Source organism: Leptopilina heterotoma, unplaced genomic scaffold (genome assembly GCF_015476425.1).
Source record: "Leptopilina heterotoma isolate Lh14 unplaced genomic scaffold, ASM1547642v1 Lhet_26, whole genome shotgun sequence".
NCBI lineage: Eukaryota > Metazoa > Arthropoda > Insecta > Hymenoptera > Figitidae > Leptopilina > Leptopilina heterotoma.
In genome coordinates, this window is record NW_025110969.1 from 2,144,919 (window position 1) to 2,161,835 (window position 16,917).

Below are 16,917 nucleotides of genomic sequence, written 5' to 3' on the forward strand. Positions count from 1 at the left end.
CATTCATTAATTTTATTCTTGTTTACATTAGTTAACAAATTTTTTCGACATGGGTACCATTTTGGAAATGTTTATTTTTTAACTAAAAAATTTTTCACTTTCACTTTCATTCAAAATCTTTACTTTTCACTTTTGAGTTCACCCACAAATTCTCACTGTCATTCAAAAAAATTTCACTTTCACTTCAAAATTCCAAAATTTTTCAAGTAAAAGTGAAAATAATTTGGGTCAAAGTGAACATTATTTGAGTGAAAGTGAGAAGTTTTTATGTAAAAATAACAATATTTGAATAAAAGTGAAAATTTTGTGAGTGAATGTGACAATTTTTTAGGGAATGTAGAATCTTTTTATTAATAAATATGAAAATTTTTTAAGTGAAAATGAAAATGGTAAATTATTGAATGAAAGTAAAATTTTTTTAGTGAAAGTGATAATTTTTTGAGTAAAACAGAATTTTTTTTAATGAAAGTAAAAATTTTTTCATCAAAATTGAGAATATTTTAGGGAAAATAAATTTTTTTGTGTGAAAGTGAGAACTTTTTTTAATAAATTTAAACATTATTTTAAGTGAATGTGAAAGTGGAATGTTTTTGAATAAAAGTAAAAGAAAGAATTTTTCAAAGAAAGTTATAATTTTTGAGTGAAACTAAACTTTTTTTGAGTAAAATTCAACATTTTTCTAGTGAAGGTCAAAATTTTTTTTTTAGTAAAAGTGAGAACTTTTTTAATATATGTGACAATTTTTTGAGTGAAAGTGAAAATAAGAATTTTTTGATTAAAAGTCAAAATTTTTTTAATGAAAGTGACAATTTTTTTAATAAAAGCGAAAAAACTTGTCACTTTTAATAAAAAAATTTTGACTTTATCCAAAAAAGTTCGTTTTCACTCAAAAAGTTGTCTCCCAAATTTTCTCAAAAAATGTTCACATTCCTTAAAAAAATTCCCACTTTCACTAAAAACAATTTGGCATCACTCAAAAAATATTTACAAACACTCAAAAAATGTTATTTTACATAAAAAATTTTCAATTTTATTTAAAAAATTCTCATTTTTTCTAAAATTCTTCACTTTCACTCAGAAAATTTTCACATTCATTAAAAACCCAAATTCTCACTTTCACTAAAACATTTTTGACCTACACTAAAAAAATTTCGACTTCACTTAAACAATTTTTACTTTCCCTAAAAAATATTCACCTTCACTCAACAAATTTTTACTTTTACTCACAAAATTTTCACTTTCACTTCAAAATTCAAAATTTTTCAAGTGGAAGTGAACATATTTTTTTAAGTGACAGTCTTTTTGGGTTCAATTGAAAGTAAAAATATTTTTTAATGAACTTAAAAAATTTTAAAGAAAATTAAAAGTGAAAATTTTTTAGTGAAAGTGAAAGTTACGTGAACGCATCCCAGATTATTAAAAATTTTTCCAAAGAAGCAATTTTTGAGAAAATTGACCAAAAAAACGTTTTTCGGTTCGTTTCTCAGTTATTGCTGAAGAAATATTGCAAATCGTTAGTGTAACGAATATAAAATTATTGGAATTTGAAAAGAACGTTATTTTCATTAAGACGATGTATTATTGGTATTTTTTTGGTTTTTGGTTTAAACTAAAAGTTTTTCTGAAATTAACGCGCATTTATTTCTTCTAATAAGTCATATAAAAAATTTTTCTAAATACTTTTATAATTGTATGTAAAAAATAATTTCAAAAAATAGGTTTTTTATTTATTTTTTATTTATTATTCTATTTGTTCAATTTCCTTTACACGGAAATCAGGAAGTTAAGAAAAAATAATATTTTTTAAAATTATTTTTCACGTATAAAAATATTTTTTAAAAATTCTGAAATTTACGCGCAATTTTTGCTTCTTTATTAAAAGCAAAAAATGCGCGTAAATTTTAGAAAAACTTTTAAAAATCCCTTTCTTTATTTTCAGCAATGATAAACCAAAAATATTCATATAAGCAAGTCATCAAGAAAAATAACGTTCTTTTCAAATCCTAACAATTTTACATTCGTTCCACTTGCCATTTTCGATATTTCCTGAAAAAAGAACCAAAAAACGGGTTTTCTTTTGTCAATCAAAAATATTTCTTTGAAAAAATTCTTGGTGCATTTTCGTTTTCACCGAATTAGTTTAGAAAAAAATTAGCCTAAAAATACATTTCGACGATTGTCCCCAACATGAAGAAAACATTTGTAAACTAATGTCATTAATGTTTTCATTAAAGTTTTATTAATGCCCAGCTCCAACGATTCTTCTTCTTTTTTTTCATTTTTGTTCACCGTGAATGGGAGACACTTTGGCATAACGCGCTTGGAATAAAATTTTCAATTTTCGCATTTACAATTCTTATATAATTTTCAATGTGGTCAAAAAGATTTTATTCTTTTTATACTGTCGTTAAATTGTGTATATTTTATAAATACTAGTCTTACGCCCTATTTTGGCAAAAAATTTTACAAATTCCTTTACTATTATGTTTCTGTTTTAATCCTTTTTTTAAATGTTTAATTTGAAAATTACCTATTATAGAAAATTGTTTTAATTTGTCTAAAAAAGTTTTCATTATTTTTTTATGCATAAAACTGCAGTTTTGGTTTATATATATATAGAGTAATCTCAAAAAGTTTTTCTAAATTACTAAGATGATCCGCTTGGTCCGGAAAATTCGCCAAATGAAAATGAAATGATATGCGTTCCCTTTTTTTTCATTTTGGAAGATTAATTAGTGGCTTTTTCGTGTGATAATTTATCCTACAGTATACATTATAAAGTCTTAATTACTGGCAGTTTTTTTTTCTCTTCCTTTTATCGCATTACGTAAAAAGGATTTACGTGTTTCGCAATATAAAAAAAAAACGAAATTAAGTAAATGCAGATTTGGAATGATATCGTTTTTCCTTATCTATCTAATAAACTTTTGCGTATAACATTACGTCAAAGCCTCTAATTTAAACGCATTTTCAAAGTGAGTCCTCTGGAAAATTAAATGTATTTCCTAAAACACTGAGATTATGGAATAATTTTGTTGTATTTGAAATTTTGAAAAACTTCTTTTCTTTAAAAAAGAAAGAAATATTTTTTTATATTCTCTAATGAAAATAAATACAAAAATAGAATATTTTTTGCACAAAAAAATATTTTTTCAATTGTTTTTTTCTGGTTGAATCGAATTTTCTTTTTGAGAATTTAAATTAAATTTATTTATTTTTACTGTTTAATTTTTTAATTAACAAATTTTTTTTTTATTCAAAATTTTACCTTTTAGAAAATTTTAAATAGACGAATAAATATTTAAATATGTAACAAATAAAAAAAATATATAATAAACTATTAAATTATTTAAAAATAATATATTTACACTGAAAAAATATTTATTTGATTCAAATGAATTTTTGCTCGTCTATTATCAAATAAATATTTACTTGTATCAGATAATTTTTATTTGAGTCAATTAAATTGTACCTATTTGCTTCAAATACCAAAATTATTGGTTCAAATATGTTTAATTTTAATTAAATAAAAATCATTGGAATCGAGTAAATATTTATTTGATTACAGACAAATGAACGGTTATTTGAATCAGATAAATTTTGTTTTCGCTGTAAATTCGAATTTACGTTTGAATGAAAAGTTAAATTAAAAAGAAAAATGGAATCTTATTTGTGAGAATTTTTCTCATTGGCTTTTCCGTTAATTTTCCAAAGAACCCATTCCAGTCGTTGTTTCACGATGAATTTTGTCGCCTCCCTGTGGAATTTCTTTACTTTAATATGTATGATGTGACTCTCTAAATGTTACTATATCGACATTCGTTTTATGTATATGCTTTAAAGGCATTAACTTAAAGAAGTTTAGTGAGCAAGAAGTAAGGCTTCTTTATTCAGAAGTAATATTTTTTTTTTTTCTCTCAAACAATATCCTTAGAATGCCTTTTTAGTTCATGAAAGAGGAGCCTGATTGGAATTGTCAGAATAACATATCCGCAGTTGTTTCAGAGCCCCAGGCTCCAGCATCTTGAGCTGGCTTCAGATAATCCTCTTCGGTGAGACTATCGGGTTGCACCGTCGTAGCCATCGAAGGAAGTGTTGAAACAGTCGCTCTAGTCACTCCTAATTCAAATCCTTCGGAAGTTAAATCAACCTTGCTCGGTGTATAGGTTGCAAGTCCTCCCACTCCACCCACGCCTGCTCCTGTGAAATAAAAAATTTCCTTTTAGACAAATTGGATTGGGAAAATCATTCATTGAAAAAAAAAAATAATTCGAAAATATTTTTTCTATATTTGTAAAATATATATATGCGGACCTTGGATATTAACAGGCTTTGGACTTATTTCGACTATTTTCAAAAAAAGACGACTTTTTTGGATTATTTTCAAAAAAAGACGACTTTGCCGGATTATTTTCAAAAACTGCGACTTTTTCGACTCTTCTTCCATATATTGCAAAAAAATACCACTTTTTTGGTATGCAACTTATTTCCAATATTTCTGTGTGTGAAAATAACTAATCAAATTTTACAAAAATTATTTTTGAAGATTTTAAAAATGATAAAATTTTTGAAATATATAGATAATAATAATATATAGATTAATATTTTTGACAAACATTCACTTTTTTAGAATTATTATTAAAATTTTGTAAAAATCAATAATTTATAAAAATTTTAATATAAAATCTTCAAAAAAAAAAAAAAAAAAAAAAACTGATTATTTTTTTAAATTGACAAAAATTCTTTTAAGAAATTCAATTATTTTCGAAAAATAACAATATAACAATATAAAAAAATTGATTATTTTTGGAATATTACGAAAATTCTTTCAAGAAATTAAATTATTTACTGAAATTTTTTATAAAATTTCTTTAAAAAAATTGATTAATTTTTTAAATTGACAAAAGTTCTTTTAACAAATTCAATTATTTTCGAAAAATAGCAAAATTTTATAAAATCTAATTTTTAGAAATTTTTATAACAGAATTGTCTTAAAATACAGTAAATTAATATTTTTGAAAAATCCACTTTTTTAGAGTTATTATTAAAGTTTTGGAAAAATCAATAATTTATGAAAATTTTCATATAAATTCTTCAAAAAAAATTGATTATTTTTTTTAATTGACAAAAGTTCATTAAAGAAATTTAGTTATTTTCGAAAAGTAACAATATTTTTTAAAATCTAATTTTTAGAAATTTTCAAAACACAATTATCTTAAAATATAGAAAATTATTTTTGAAAAATTCACATTTTTAGAATTATTAGTAAAATTTTGGAAAAATCAATCATTTTTGAAATTTTTAATAAAAGTTTTAAAGAAATTGATTATTTTTTGAAAATGACGAAAATTCTTCAAGAAATTTAATTATTTTCGAAAAATGACAATATGCTTTTTTATAATGATTATTCAAATTTTAAAAAATCAATTATTTTCGAAAAATGACAGTATTTTTAAAAAATTTAATTTTTAGAATTAATTTATTATAATTTTTTTAAAATAGAATTATATCTTCAAATAAAGTAGATTATTATTTATAAAAATCAACTTTTTTTTAGAATCATTATTAAAATTTTGGAAAAATCAATAATTTATGAAAATTGTAATATAAATTCTTCAAAAAAATTCTTTAGTTTTTTAAATTGACAAAAGTTCTTTTAAGAAATTCAATTATTTTCGAAAAATAACAATATTTTTTAAAATCTAATTTTCAGAAATTTTTAAAACAGAATTACCGTAAAATTTAGTAAATTAATATTGGGGAAAAATACACATTTTTAGAATCATTATTAAAATTTTATAGAAATCAATAATTTACGAAAATATTAATATAAATTCTTGAAAAGAATTGAATCAGTTTTTTAAATTGATAAAAGTTCTTTTAAGAAATTCGATTTTTTTTTAAAATAACAATATTTTTTAAAATCTAATTTTTACAATTATTTTTTATAATTTTTTTAAAATAGAATTTTATATCTTCAAATTAGATTATTATTTTTAAAAATGTACTTTTTTAGAATTATTATTATAATTTTGAAAAAATCAATAATTTCTGAAATTTTTTATAACAATTCTTGAAAAAAATTGATTAATTTTGTAAATTGACAAAAGCTCTTTTAAGAAATGTAATTATTTTCGAAAAATAACAATATTTTTTCAAATCTAAATTTTAGAATTGTTTTATTATAGTCTTTTAGAAAATAATTATCTTCAAATAAAGTAGGCACCTAATTAAAAATTCAAGACCTCATTTTTTTTTTATGAAAAATATAGAAAGTTTTTGAATAATTTAATTACTGCGGAATTTTAATGAAAATAATTGATTTTTTCATGTGATTCATTAAAATTTTTGCAAAAATAAAATTTTGAAGAATTTTAATGGCAAATATTGAAAATAATATTAAATTCTCAAAATTTAAAAAAAAATCTACAAAATGAAAAATTAAAATTAATGAAAATTAGCTTCAAAAAATTATATTAAAAATAAAAATATTTTTTTAAAAAGTAAGAGGCCAGTTTAAAGGCAATTTGAAGAAAATAAATCGGTGAGTAAATTTTTAGCAAAAATTAACCAAATAATCCCGTTTAACAATAATTCTTAAAACTTTTTTATTGTAATTTTTAAAAAATTTGATTATTTTCAATTATTTTTCAAAAAATTATATTACAATAAATTGTTAAAAAACTATCTTAGAATTTTAAAAAATTTTTTTCTATAAACTACTTTAAGAGTTTTTGTACGAATGGGCATCTGAAGTCCGTGTATTTTTAACTAAAAAAATTAAATTTTTAAAATTCAATTCGAAAAAACTAATTAACAATTCAATTATTTTTATTACAATTTCAATAAAATTTCTTTTTACAGAATTCATTTATCTTAAACAATTTTAAAAAAATTCCTTTGAATTATTTTTGAAAGTTTTTAATAAAATTCTTTAAAACTATTCAATTATTTTCAAAAATGTTAATAAAATTTGTTGCAAGAATTGAATATGTATTTTGATAAGTTACAAAATTCTTTAGAAGAATTCAACTGTTTTCAATGAAATTTTAATAAAATTTCTTTTTACAGACTTCAATTAATTAATTAAACTTTTTTTAGCCTTAAAGTCGATCCAAAGTCTGTATATATATTTCGAAAGGTTGACAATTATTCTTTAATATTTTACACACATCATAAATATTTAATTTTAAGTTTTTCAATATATTTTTTCAAAAATATTTCAAAAATATAAATTTTTTCAAAAAATACCTTCTAAACAACATTTCTAAACACTCATTTTTAAGGGTCAGACGACAAAATTTAACGATACCTATAATATAAACACTAATACATTTAGTACAGAATTGAATCGACAAAATAATGTTTAAAAAATGTAGTTTCATAAAAGAAATCAAATTACTTTGAAAAAATGATTATTTCAACCATTTTATAATTGTTATACATATATTTTTTGAAAAATTTTTTTTAATTGCAAAAATTGAGGGTTGATTCACTGAAAAAAATTCATTTGAGTCCAGCTTCAAATACTGAAGTTATTGGTTCAAATACCATTTAACTGCGATTTAAACAAAAATTATTAAAAATCGACTTAGACACAACTGTCGCAAATACGAATATTCGCTGAATTCACGGACATTACATAAATTTACATAAAGCAAAAAAGAAACGACAAGAAATTAATCATAAATATTATGCATCAATTTAAAGACAAAACTCTAATTTAAGATCGATTTCACCATTACATAAATTCAGTATCAACCTTTCTTTTCGAAGATTATTACCCAACTCCCGATCATAAAGGAAACGTACTATTCTATATTATTTATTTTTAATATAGGTAATATTTTTTTTTACTATTGAAAATTATTGTCAAGAACTCTAGAGTGCATTTTTTTCTTCTTGGAAAATTCCTTTAATTATTGTTAAGTGCTGTCGATATAAAAGTTAATTAAGGAGTGAGTTTGAAAACTAGTTAAAAAGAAAATTAGTGAGAGTCCAAGAAACAAGCTTGTGACTAAGGATATAAAGCAAATGCAATAAAAAGAAGAAAAAAAAATACTAGAATTGCTATATAGTTTTCTAGCTAGAAATTTTAGAAATCTTGCGAAATTACAGAAAGTCGAGAGATGTGACCAAGCAGTTAGACCAATGATTCCTTTACAGGATCAAACTCAACGAAAGCTCGAGGTATTTTGGCACTTTTTAGAGAGCGATATTTTAGAGACACTTCTGTAAAAAATTTCAATATTGAGAAAGAAAAGAATTATAATTTATTATTGTGGAAAAATAAAAATAGTGATGCGGTGAAAAAGAATCATAAAAACAAAATTTGTCTATACTTAAATGTAGCTTAATAGTCACTTGATCAATGCAATGGTTAATTTGTCGAATACTCTTAGTAACTTGTAAATTATTTTCACAATAGTAAATAAAGTCTAAAAAAACGATTAAAAAAGGGAGTGACGGACAAAAATGTAATATTTTTTAAATTCAATATTGTAAAATACTTGAAAATTATGAGAAAACCCGAACAGTGAAGTTACATTTAACCCAATTTAACCTCATTTTCTAAAATCAATTCTCAAGTGTTTTCTAAAAAATAATATAAAAACAGGTTTGCCACAGAAATTTAATTTTGTTTTTCCCTGATTTTTTCCTAATTTCCAAACAAAATTTTGACTTTTTCCCTGACCCTAAAGAATATTCTGATTCACTCTAAAAATAATTAGATATACTCAAAAAATGTTCTATTACATTTATTTACGAATTTCTTTAATTCAATTTTATTTAACTAGTAAACTGGTTTACAAAAAAATAAATTTCTTCAATTAATTTTAAATTCAAATTTTAAACCCCTCGAAATTAAATAATTTATAATAATTAAAGACGGCCGAGTGATGAAATCATTATTTTATATTATAAGAATATCGTTACTGTTACTTCAACGAAATTATTTTCATCAATTCAATTCAATTATTATTTTCTACAATTTTTAACTAAAATTCTCCTCTAAATCAATTATTTTTAATAATTTTTTAAAAAGTTCTTTTTAAGAATTTTCAAATCCATTTGTTTACAATTATTCAATTTTACGTGTTTCGACTATTTGAAAGTTCTTCAATATTAAATTTATTTTAGAAAATAAGAACTTCAAATAATTTAAAAAAAATTCAGTTAAAGTTTTTGAAAAAAATTAATTCTACAGAATTGTTAGTTAAAAGTATGAAAAATTCTGATTTTCAAAGATTTGAATTTGAAACTTTTTCAAAATTCAATTATTTCTAAAAATTCACGCTATGTTTTTAATATTCAATTATTATCTAAAATTTTAACTGTAATTCATTTTAAAATCAATTTTTATTGGAAAATTCTACGAGAATCCAATTATTTAAATATAAAAATAAATAATTTATTGAACAATGTTGAATGTTTCTTAAAATTCAATTCTCATAAAAGTAAAAATCATAATTTATTATAATTTAATTGGTAAAATTTTGAACTGAAAATAATTGAATTCCTGGGAAGAGTTTTGTTATGTATGAAGATAACTGAATTATTTTTGCGACAAAGTTTGTTAAAATTTTTGAAAAATAATTGAATTTTTCAGAAGAATTTAATTAAGATTTTTGATAATAATTGAATTTCTGCGTTGAATTATATTAAAATTTTTGAATAAATTCAATTCTTTAAATAAATTTGGTTAAAATTGAAAATGATTTAATTCGTTTTAAACAAATTTTTATTAAAGTCTTTTTAAAGTATAATTGAATTGTTTTTAAGAATTTCATAAAAAAATTTTAAAATATTTGAATCTTGTTGAGAAATTTTATGAAAATTATATTGAAAATAATTGACTTTTTGCAAAGAATTTTACTAAAAATTATGATAATAATTGAATTCCAGCGAAGAATTTTGTTATTTATTAAAATAATTGAATTTTTGACAAGAATTTTAATAAAAATTTTTGAAAATAATTGAATTTCTGCGCTGAATTATATTAAAATTTTAGAAAATAATTCAATTAATTACTGGAATTTAGTGAAAATTATTCTGAAACTATTTGCATTATTCATAAAGAATTTTATAAAAGTTTTTGAAAATAATACATTATTGAATTATTCTATTGGAGAATTTTATTAAATTTCTTTTAAATAATTGAATCTTGGCGAGAAATTTTATTATAGTTGAATATTGAAAAAATTTAATTCCCTAGAAGAATTTGTTATTTATAAAAATAATTGAATTTTTGTAAAGAATTTGATTGAAATTTCTGGAAATAATTGAAATTTTGTCCAGAATTTTATTAAATTTTTTGAAAATACTTTTTTTGGGAAAAATTTTATTATTTATAAAAATAATTCAAGTTTTGACGAGAATGTTTTCTCGTCAAATTTTGGAACATAATTGAATTTCTGCGAAGAATTTTATTACTTTTGAAAATAATTTAATTTCTGCAATTATTTGTACTTCTCAAAAATTATTTAAATTTTTCAGAAATCTAAGTTCTTTAAAATTTCTAATTAAATTTATTCAAAATTGGAATTTTCTAAAATTTCAAATTAAAACCTTTTCATCTATTTATGATAATAATTATGAACGCAACTCTTTTAAAATTGAATTAATTTTGAAATATTTTAGTAAAATTATTCATTAAATAATTTATTTATTTTATTATAGTTGTTCAAGATTTAAGTTATTTAAAAAGAAATTATTGTCAGAAATAGAAAAAATTGAAGGTTTTGTATTAGAATTCGTGGTAATTTTATAGTTTATGAGGCAAACAAAAAAGACACAAAAATTCAGAATTTTCTTATAAATTTTAAATATTTAATTTTTTCCAGTACTTTTAATAAAAATCTTTAACTTTTCCCTGATTTCCCTGATCAACTTTAACATTTTTTTTTCGTAAAATGACAACTTAATTTATTTTATATTTTACGAAAATACTCGATTAATTACATTGCAGCAATCATGTACATGACTTTTTTGACCACATACTCTTATCGTTTAGTTTAGACAATTTATAATTAACATTACATCTGATAAATTATTTTTTACTAAAAAGGGCGATTTTCTGAAACTTTATACCAATAAATAGAATAATACCAAGTTTCATTAATAGTCAGGATGCTTCGAAAGAATATAAATTTATCGTGTAATAAAAATAAAATAAATAATAAAAAATAAAATAAAAAAAAAACAAGAATATTGTTCTTTTAACCAAAATTTAAAAAATTTAGTTTAAATTAAAAAAAAATATATGTGGAGTTTTAAAATTATTACCCCAGTAAGAAGCGAAGAATTGGAAAAGAGTTTACGATTTGAATTATTTTGAATGAGGGAATTTACCTCGTGATTCTATTGCACGATGAGGTGAAAAAAAATTTTTAAATCTATATTCTTTTCAAATGACCTGGTAGAAATTTCAAACACGCATTCAAAAGAATGAGTAGTAAAACAAATTAGTTAAATTTCTATTCTCCCGAATTGATTTACCACCAAATAACGATTTTGACGAATTAGAAATAATAACATTTTCAATGTAATTTAATTTTTGAAATCTATCTGCACTGTCATTCAATAAATTAAGATAAGTAACGCCTTAAAACGTTTACTGAAGTTAAAGGTTAAAGCTTGAGAAGTAGACATTATGGATTCGTTTTCGTCATCGTCATCATTTTCAGGTTCCTTTTCTATTAAAAAAAAAGAAAAAAAATATCGTCGCTTTTAAGCAAATTTTCTAGTAATTTAATTATTCTCTATTCCTCGCTTCTTACCGGGATACGAAAAAATATAAAAGTAACTTTAACCACCTCCAAAGTAAAACCTAACTCATCTGTAATTTTTGTCAGCTTTTCTCTAAAATGTTTATTAATTTGAATTAGTGATTGACTTTTGGCCTTTTAAATTAGAAAATTTTATTAATAAATAATAATGTCTACTAATTTATTAGTAAAAGTTACTAATTCAAAAGCAAAAAGTCAGTCACTAATTCAAATTAGTAAACATTTTTTACTAATTCAAATTAGTTACTATTATTAGTTACTATATCTGAAGTAAATTTCAGTAATAATTATTTAAATTTATTGTAGACATAGTAAAATTTAATAGTCCAATAGAAAATAGTAAAATTTAGCAGAAAATTAAAAAACTAGGTTTTACTATAAAAGTATAGGAAGAAACAAGTTTTTAGTGAATACTTTTAAAGTATATAAATTATAGAAATGAAGTAATAATAGAATGTGTGAGAATAATCTGGAAATGGTAACTTGCCTAGTAATGAAGGTAAACTAGTTGATGGTCTAGTGTTGTTGCTCGAAAACTGTTCACCGGAACCGGAAGTTTCACCATCTACACTGGACCCATCGCCCTCAAGCTCAAGCATTGAAACTTCACTTGGATATTCGAAGGTCCTAGTGGCCTCGTCATTAAACTGAATTCGATGCTGAAACAAAAAAAGAACCATAATTAACATTACAGAAATCGTCCGGAGTCAAGAAATGAGTGGAGCAATTCTAGGTCAAATTATCAAAAAATATTAATATAATTAAATAATAATAATAAATAATATAATAATAATAATAATATATAATAATATATAATTATATAATAATATAATAATAATTATATAATTAATATTTAATATTATTTTTTACAAATAATAATAATAATAAGTGCCACAAAAATTTAATTTTCTTTTTCTCTGATTTTTCCCTGATTTCCAGACCAAATTTTGACTTTTTCCCTGATCCTAATAAAGAATATTCTAATTCATTCTAAAAATTATTAGATGCTTAAAAAATGTTCTATTACATTTATTTACGAATTTTTTTAATTGTAAAATTATTCGAAAATATCAATAACTTCTTTGTTTAAATAAATATTTAATTATTATTATTTTTCAATAGAAATTCAGATTTTCAAAAATTTCAAATTCAAACCTCTTTGAAATTCAACAACCTATAATAATTAAAAATGACCGATGAGTAGGAATAAAATCATTATTAATTATGGGAAAATTCAAATTCATATTATTTTATTTTATAAGAATATTGTTACTGTAACTTCTTCAAAATTATTTATCATTTCAATTTAATTATTATTTTCTACAATTTTTAACTAACTTTTTTTTTTCTTTAAATTAAATTAAAATTTAAATTATTTTTAATATAATTTTTTAAAAAGTTCTTTGAGAATTTTTATATCCTGCTTCTTTAGAATTCAATTTTAAGAAATTTCAATTATTCCGAAATTCTTCAATTAAATATAAATTAAAAAATAATAACTTGAAATAATTATACAAAAAAAAATCAATAAAACTTTCGCAAAAAAATTATTTCTACACAATTGTTACTTAAAAAGTATGAAAAATTCAAATTTTCAAAGATTTTAATTTGAAATCTTTTCTAAATTAAATTATTTCTAAAAATTCACGCTATAATGCTTTTAAATATTCAATTACAATTCAAATGTTAACTGATATTCATTTTTGAATCAACTTTTGTTATGGAAATTCTACGAAAATTCAATTATTTAAATCCAAAAATAAATAATTTATTGAATAATTGAATGTTTCTTGAAATTGAATTCTCATACAGAATTTTATCAAAAAATTTTTAAATAATTGAATTTCTTTGACGGATTTTATTACTTTTGAAAATAACTAAATATCTGCAATTATTTCTAATTTCTCAAAAATTCAATTTTTTTTTAGTGTTTTTAACAAAAATTATTGTTTGCATTCATTATTTTTAATACTTTTTGATAAAGTTCTTTGAGAATTTTCAAATCCATTATTGTTTACAATTCAATTTTACAAAGTTTCGATTATTCGGAAATTCTTATTAAATATATATAATTATATATATATTTGAAAATAAAAACTTGAAATAATTTTTAAAAAAAATTCAAGTAAACTTTTTCAAAAAAAATTCGATCTGCAAAATTGTTAGTTAAAAGTATAAAAAAATTCAAATTTTCAAAGATTTATTTAATAATTGAATGTTTCTCAAAATTTAATTCTCAGAAAGAATTTTATCAACAAATTTTTAAATAATTACATCCTTTCAAAGAATTTTAATAGAATTTTGAAGAATAATTGAATTCTTTTGAAGAATTCAATTTAAATTGTACTGAAAATAATTGTAATTCTATGGTGCGTTTTAATATTTATGAAAATAATTGAAATCCTTAGAATAATTGTATTATTTATGAAAATAATTAAATCTTTGAAAAGAATTTTTCTGTATCCCTTTGCCGAAAGTACTGTCTTCCCGGTCTGATTTGGCTCCGGGAATAGCGACTTTTGTGGCCGGCTCGACAGACCCAACGAGCGCTCTGATTGGTTACAAGAATTTCAACACACGTACATGTTAGCATAGCAACCACACAAACACGTTACTTACAGAGCTCACGTTTTGAAAACAACTGACAGTCATCAAAATAATGCATGAAATTTCTTATTTTCTTTTATTTATTATTATTATATTTTGTATATTATTAAATATTTATTTGTAAAAGAAAATTTCTTGTTTACTATTTTTTAAATTTTACTTCCAATTATTTTTTACTTATAATTTTTTTTCATGCCCGCCCCGACCAGCTAAGTCTTGGCTTCGCCTCGACTTTGCAAAAGTCGGGCGGGCAACTTATTCAGCTATTTTATTATTCAAACAATAATTATTTAACGTACTTTCGGCTGGGGATACAGAAAAATTGTATACGACACACGGCCAGAAATTTGGATAACCTAGCGAGCGTGATATATAAAGCCTCGGCTTCGCCTCGGCCTTATATATCACGCCGGCCAGGAAATCCAACTTTCTGGCCTAGTATCGTAATATACTATTAATAGAGATGTGCAAAAAGCTCGAAAAGTCGAGCCGAGCCGAGCCGAAATTTTTTCGGGCCGAGCCGAGCCGAGCCCGAGCCGGCTCGATGTATCGAGTACTCGAAATTTTCGAGTACTCGAGTGACTTCGAGTACTCGAAAAATTCGAGTACTCGGGTAAATTCGAGTACTCGATTAAATTCGAGCACTCGAGTGAATTCGAGTACTCGAATTTTTCGAGTACTCGAATGGATTCGAGCTTTTGACTTACTAAAAAAACTATTAATAAGTAAAAAATTTCGAATTTTTTTGAATTACTGAATCAATATTTCTATTTGCTAAATATAATAAATGCGAAAATTCTATGAATTTTCTCTAGAACTCGAATTTACTCAGAGCTCGAAAAAATTCGAGTACTCGAATTCCCTCGAGTGCTCGAAAAATTCGAGTACTCGAATTAACTCGAGTACTCGAAACTATTCGAGCTTTTTACACAGCTCGGCTCGGCTCGAACTCGGCTCGAGCTCGAACTGATTAGGCTCGGCTCGGCTCGGCCCGAAAAATGAAAAGCTCGAAAAAGCTCGCTCGAGCCTCGAGCCTCGAGCTTTTTGCACAACTCTAACTATTAATATTTATCAAAATAATTGAATTATAGCGGGAAGAATTTAAAAAAAAAAAATTTTAAACAATATTTTTTTCAAAAAAAATGTATGCAAATTCTATTTTTAACAATACCTAATTGAATTCCAGTGAAATTTTTTTTATTTTAGAAAATAATTGAATGTTCGTACAGAATTTTATCAAAAATTTTTTTAAATAATTATTACTTTGGGAAATTTGATTAAAATAGTAGATATTTATAATTTATAATCATTGAACTGAGAAAAAGTTTTGAAAATAATTGAACTTTTCCAATGAATTTGATTATAATTTTTGAAAATACTTCAATTTCGGCGAAGAATTTTTCAATTTATATATAAAGATAATTGAAATCTAGATGAAAATTTAAAAAATTTTTTTTTGAAAATAATTGAATTTCTGCAAACAATTTTATTACTTTTGAAAATAATAGAATTCTTGTAATGAATACACGGAGAGAGAATATATATATTAAATTTTGTAAAAATATTTTCAAATTGGGGAAAAAGTGCGACAAAGCGAAATTTTGATATCAAAAAATACTAAACTTTAAAAAAACTTATATGAAATTTAGTAAAGTTATATTAGAATTTAATTAATATTCTTGATATTTGATATAATTATACTAAATTTCACATAAGTTTTTTTAAAGTTTAGTATTTTTTGATATCAAAATTTCGCTTTGTCGCACTTTTTCCCCAATTTGAAAATATTTTTACAAAATTTAATATATATTCTCTCTCCGTGTATTATTATTTATGAAAATAATTGAATTATTGCGAAGATATTTTTAAAAATTTTTTAAATAAATTGAATTCCTTTGGAATTTTTATTATTTATGGAAATAATTAAATCTTTGCGTAGAATTTCATCAAAAAATTTTATTAAATAATTGAATTCTTTTGGAAAATTCTATTTAGATAATTGAAATGTTGCCAAGAATTTTATTAAAATTCGTGAAAATAATTAAATTTCAGAGAAGAATTTCATTAGTTATAACAATAATTTAAATTTTGACGAAAATTTAAAAAAAAAATTTGAAAATAATAGAATTTCTGCGAAGAATTTTATTACTTCTGAAAATAATTGAATTCTTGTAATGAATATTATTATTTATGAAAATAATTGAATTCTTGTAATGAATATTATTATTTATGAAAATAATTTAATTATTGCGGAGAAATTAATAAAAAATTTATAAATAAATTGAATTCCTTTGAAATTTGTATTATTTATGAAAATAATTGAATGTTTGCTTTGCATTTTATCAAACAAATTTTTAAATAATCGAATTCTTTTGTAAAATTTTATTAAAATATAGTAGATATTATAAATCATTGAATTAAAAAATTTTTTAAATATAATCGAAATTTTTGCCAAGAATTTTACTAAAATTTTTGAAAATAATTGAATTTCAGAGAAGAATTTTATTATTTATAACAATAA

The 16,917-nt window shown here is 21.9% G+C and overlaps 1 protein-coding gene across 3 annotated transcripts in view; it reads right to left on the reverse strand.

Annotated features, from left to right (window-relative positions):
• Positions 1 to 3,451: 3,451 nt before the first annotated feature.
• The window catches only part of LOC122503345, a 109,880-nt gene continuing 96,414 nt past the window's right edge, over positions 3,452 to 16,917 (reverse strand). For all 3 annotated transcript variants that reach the window (XM_043613847.1, XM_043613848.1, XM_043613849.1), the window contains 2 exons: positions 12,277 to 12,448; positions 3,452 to 4,200 (listed from right to left, as the gene is read on the reverse strand). In XM_043613847.1, the coding sequence (XP_043469782.1) occupies positions 3,977 to 4,200; positions 12,277 to 12,448 (396 nt within the window). In that variant the 3' untranslated portion in view covers positions 3,452 to 3,976. The remainder of the gene's footprint in view (positions 4,201 to 12,276; positions 12,449 to 16,917) is intronic.